The following is a 2454-nucleotide window of genomic DNA, read 5'->3' as shown; positions in this document are numbered from 1 at the left end:
GTATTTGTTAAACACTTACTATGTGCCAAGCACTGTTCTAAGCCCTGGTGGGGGGGAATGCAAGGTAATCAAGGTTGTCCCACGTGGGGCTCACAGTCTTCATCCCATTTTACGGATGAGATAACTGAGGCACAGAGAAGTGAAGTGACTTGCCCAAAATCACACAGCTGACAAGTGGCGGAGTCAGGATTAGAACCCATGACCTCTGAATCTCAAGCCCGGGCTCTTTCCACTGAGCCATGATGATTCTCTGTGTCTGGCTTGATTATCTTACCATACTGCTGACTACTATGCTCAGCACATAAATGCTTAACAAATATCACTATTAATATTGTTATTATTGAATCTTATCTTCCCCCGTGGCTCACAATGTACCCTCCGTTTTCTGAGTTTGTGGTCCTTTGCATTTCTATATTGGGAAAGAGCATGGGCTTGGGAATCAAAGGATCTGGGTTCTAATCCCAGCTCTGCCACTTGTCTGTTGTGTGACCTTGGGCAAATCACTTTACTCCCCTGGGCCTCAGTCACTTCATCTGTAAAATGGGGATTAAGACTGTAAGCCCCAGGAGGGACAGGGACTCTATTCTACCTGGTTACCTTGTATCTACCCCAGTGCTTCGGACTGTGCAACAAGTACTACTATTATTATTATCGTTATTCAGTCAACCAGAAACAAATCCCTCCCATCCGGCAGACCCCCAAAACTCTGGTGGATCCCAAGAGGAAAGCATCAGGAGGCAGTGAATACTGGAATTTTATTTATTGGGGGGATGCGGGAAATAGGGCGCTGGGAGAATACACAGAACCAGGAAAGAAGGCACAGAGGCTCCAGGGGACGAGAGGTGGGAGGAGAAAGGAAAAGGTGGAGAGAGGCAGGCCGGGAGACTCCAGGCTGGACGTCGCGGCGGCTCAGACCACCCCTAACCCCAGGATAGGGGGAGGGAGGCAGGCTAGGATGGGAGTGGGAGCATTGCTAGTGTGTGCCCAGAGATAACCTCAGCAGCAGCCGGAACTGCCGTTGTCACAGCAGTCGGGACTCTGGTGCTGGCGGCGGTGGAAGAGACGGGGTCGGCGGTGATGGTGGTGTGACAGGCAGCAGCCCCCAGAGCTGGGACCGCAGCAGTCGCCCGAGCTGGGACCGCAGCAGCCCCCAGAGCTGGGACCACAGCATGAGGACGAAGCCGGGCACGGAGCCGGGCACGGAGCCGGGCACTTAGGAGGGCACTTGGGCGGAGGCTGGCACTGCTGTGGGAACTGGGGCGTGGGCGGGAACTGCTTCTGGTTCTGCTGCCAGGACATCTCGTTGCTCGACAGGTCGGGAAGCCTGGAAGTCAACCCCGACCGCCCGCACACGTCTCAGCTCCCGGCTCCGTCTGAGCCGCCCCCGGGACCCCGACCCGGACCCAGACAGACCCCGTGGGGTAGGAGGGATCCCCGAGGGCCAGGGCCGGGGACAGAGCGACCACCCCGTCCATCCACCCGCCTCCATCTGGGGGAGGGAGTCAAACAAACCCGCTCCCCCTGGGCGTCTACCTCCCCCATCTCTGTGCCTCTGATATTGTCTCGTTCTCCCTCTCTTCGTCTCTAGTTCTGTTTCCCTCTCAATCTCTCGCCCTCTGATTTTATCCATATTTAGGCCTCTTTCTCATCTCTCCACCTTTCTACCTCTACCTCTGGCCTCTCCCTTCCTCTCTTCCTCTCCATCTCTTTGTCTCTCTCTCTATAGTTCTGTCTCTCTCCATCTTCTCTCTACCCTATTACGTATCTCTGTCTCTCTGTCTCTGTCTCTCTCTGTCTCTGTCTCTCTGTCTCTCTGTCTCTCTCTGTCTCTGTCTCTCTGTCTCTGTCTCTCTGTCTCTCTCTCTCTCCAGCTCTGTCCTCCCTGCTTCTGCAGCTTTATCCGTAAAACTCTTCCCCACGAGTCTTTCTGGATCTGTCTTCTTCTCCCTCGTCTTCTCATTCTCCTCCTGCCCCACACTCCTCCGTCCTCCCTTCTGTCACTGCCGATCTTTCCATCTCAGCTCTCCCCCTCGATTGCCCCTCTCCTCCCTCCAGTTCCCCAGGGGCACTCACCCAAGAGAGATCGATCGACCGGCGATGAGAAATCCCCAAGACGGAGGCTGCTATGGAGACGGTGAAGACAGCCGGGGCCCGGAGTCCTTTTATCCCCCTCCAGGCTGGGCCACGTGGAGTGACTGTGTCACGGCCTGGGGACCTGAATCACGGCCTTCATGCCGTGGGGACGACTCCCCTCATTCCCCGGCTAGTTTCCACCACCGTGGGTTTGTGGGCGTTGCCTTGTGAGCCCTGGACTCAGACTCTGGCCCTCCAGGAAAGGGCGGACCAGAGGTCACACGCGTGGGTCCCCCCAGACCCGATTCCCATCCCGGTGATGTGGTTCCCTTCATGAGTCAGGATTCGGGATTCAGAGTGGAATGGGATGTGTCCAGGGCT

General features: G+C 56.1%; 1 protein-coding gene across 1 annotated transcript; it reads right to left on the bottom strand.

Moving 5' to 3' along the window:
- Nucleotides 1-996: 996 nt before the first annotated feature.
- Nucleotides 997-1299, bottom strand: LOC119946862 (late cornified envelope protein 2D-like). Its single transcript, XM_038768340.1, has one exon. It carries the CDS (start codon nucleotides 1297-1299, stop codon nucleotides 997-999), a length of 303 nt encoding a protein of 100 aa, XP_038624268.1.
- Between the last annotated feature and the right edge of the window lie 1155 nt (nucleotides 1300-2454).

Source organism: Tachyglossus aculeatus, chromosome Y4, assembly GCF_015852505.1.
Source record: "Tachyglossus aculeatus isolate mTacAcu1 chromosome Y4, mTacAcu1.pri, whole genome shotgun sequence".
NCBI lineage: Eukaryota > Metazoa > Chordata > Mammalia > Monotremata > Tachyglossidae > Tachyglossus > Tachyglossus aculeatus.
The sequence above is the reverse complement of the archived record's forward strand: the minus strand, read 5'-3'. Positions and strand labels throughout refer to the sequence as shown.